This window comes from Eimeria acervulina, genomic scaffold (genome assembly GCF_000499425.1).
Source record: "Eimeria acervulina Houghton genomic scaffold, Eah_scaff2386, whole genome shotgun sequence".
In the NCBI taxonomy this organism is placed as follows: Eukaryota; Apicomplexa; class Conoidasida; order Eucoccidiorida; family Eimeriidae; genus Eimeria; species Eimeria acervulina.
Window position 1 is genome coordinate 1 of NW_013548393.1, and position 2,457 is coordinate 2,457.

Consider the following 2,457-nt stretch of genomic DNA (forward strand, 5'->3'; position numbering starts at 1 on the left):
TTAGGGTTTATGATTAGGGTTTATTAGGGTTTAGAAGGGTTTATCAATCTTTATTAGAGTTTATGATTAGGGTTTATGATTAGGGTTTATTATTAGGGTTTATGATTAGGGTTTATTAGGGTTTAGAAGGGTTTAGGGTTTATGAGGGCTCCAGCACCAGAATCAGCAGCAGCAGCAGCAAAATCAGCAGCAGCAGCAGCAGCAGCAACATCAGCAGCAGCAGCAACATCAGCAGCAGCAGCAACATCAGCAGCAGCAGCAGCAGCAGCAACATCATCATCAGCAGCAGCAGCAGCAGCAACATCAGCATCAGCAGCATCAATAGCAGCAGCATCAACATCAGCAGCATCAGCAGCAGCATCAGCATCAGCAGCATCAATAGCAGCAGCAGCAGCAGCATGAGTATCAGCAGCATCAATAGCAGCAGCATCAAGAGCAGCATCAAGAGCAGCAGCAGCAGCAGCAGCAGCAGGAGGAAGAGCTTACTCCTAGTGTATAATGCCTAGCAGCATCAACAGCTTTAAGAGCAAGAAGGAGACAAGCAAAGAGCGCAATGCGCGGGTCAGCAGCAAGAGGCGAGACAGACAAAAAGAATCGATGAAAGAATAAGCAAGCTGTTTCAAGTGTATAGGGTTTTAAACCCTTTCGAGTGAATATTAGCTGCAGCTGAAGAGCAAAGTAGCGCTGCAGCAGCAGCAAATCAGAAGCAGAAGGTGCTGCTGCTGCTGCTGCTGGATCCAGCTGCTGCAGACGTCCTACTGTCTCTTCATGCACTGACGAGCGATATTGCTGCAGCTGCGAAGATTTAAACAACCACTCTCTATAATGAGAGCTAATAAAGGGCCAGCTGTCTCCTGCTGCTGCTGCTGCTGCTGCTGCTGTTGCTGCTGCAGCTGCTGCTGCTGTTGCTGCTGCTGGAGCGGGAGCTGTATCATCAGTTTTGCTGTTAGAAGGGGGGCCCCCAGCAGCAGCACAACCTCCAGGCCGGCGGCTGTCTGATGCTGCTGCTGTTGCTGCTGCTGCTGCTGCTGCAGGAGCTCCTGCTGCTGCTGCTGCAGAGTTGAGCCCACCAGCAGCAACGGCGGGGGGCCCCGTTCTACCTGCAGCAGCAACAGCAGGAGCAGCAGCAGCAGCAGCAGGAGGGGGTCTCCCTGAAGATTGAGTTGTTGTCATTGGTGTTTAAAAGAATTAAAAGAGTAAAAACAAAGAAGGAGACAGATAAAAAAAGAGAAGAAGAAGAAGCAGTTGACTTCACGGGGTGTACAGAGCTCTTGTGTTGTTAGTTAAAGACAAACAAATAAACAAAAAAATATAAATTAATTAATTAATTAATTAATATAATATAATATAATATAAATTTATACTTTATTCCCTAGAAGACTCTAAATTGCTGCTGCTACTGCTGCTGCTGCTCGGCTGCTGCTGCTGCTGCTGCTGCTGCTGCTGCTGCTGCTGCTCGGCTGCTGCTGCTGTTGCTGTTGCGGCTGCTACTGCTGTTGCTGCTGCTAGCGTTATAAGAATAGCACGAAGTAAGTCTTTATAAGGGGTTTTAGATTAAAAGAGTTAATAAATAACAGAGATTATTTTTCTTTGAATTGATGTGCCTATACACCTGAGACAAAGACAGCAGCAAAATATATTTAATCGATGAACCAGACTTTAGCAGCAAATGCTGCAGCAAAGCAAGGGGGGTAGCTTCTCTAAAAATAATATAGATTTAAACACGTTTTTATTGCCTACTCCTTTCCTATCTGCTGCTGTCTCTGCATGCGCAACAGCAGCAATTGCTGCTGCAAGTCAAAGGAGACAGCAGCAGAGACAGCAGCAGATACTCTCATGTGTTGTATTGCATGCACCACTTGCTGCTGCTGCTGCAGCTGTTGCTGCTGCTGGTGCTGCTGCTGCTGCTGTTGTACAGGAACAACCCCACCCCTCACGGTTGCAGCAACAAGTGCTGCAAGACAACAGTAAAACCCTTTGCTGCAGCACAGCAGCAGCAGCAGTAGCAGCAGCAGCAGCAGCAGCAGCATTCATTCTGAGTACAGCTTAATCTACAAAAATAAAAGAATTAAATTAAGATTAAAAAAATATAAAGTAATGCAGAGACATCTCCACAGTAAACGCGATTAATATTTATAAAATTTATGTCGATGCTATGCAATAAAATATATTTATTTATTTATATCTCTTTTGTTTATCTTCTTCAGATATATAATATATATATATATATTTATATACATATATATGCATATATACATATATGTATATATATATATATACATATACATATATATACATATACATACACACACATATATATATATACATATATATACACACATATATATATATATACAGATACATATATATATAATATATATAAATATATATTCTTTGTCTGTGGATTATGCAAAGGCGAGTCGCCGATTTTATAATTTTTTTTAATTTTTTTTGTTT

The 2,457-nt window shown here is 42.6% G+C and overlaps 1 protein-coding gene across 1 annotated transcript; it reads left to right on the plus strand.

Moving 5' to 3' along the window:
- Positions 1–154: 154 nt before the first annotated feature.
- EAH_00066320 (hypothetical protein) lies at positions 155–506 on the plus strand (the record flags this gene model as incomplete). Its single annotated transcript, XM_013392727.1, has 1 exon — positions 155–506. A coding segment is annotated over one exon (352 nt), but the record flags the coding sequence as incomplete, so codon positions are not given.
- Positions 507–2,457: the final 1,951 nt, after the last annotated feature.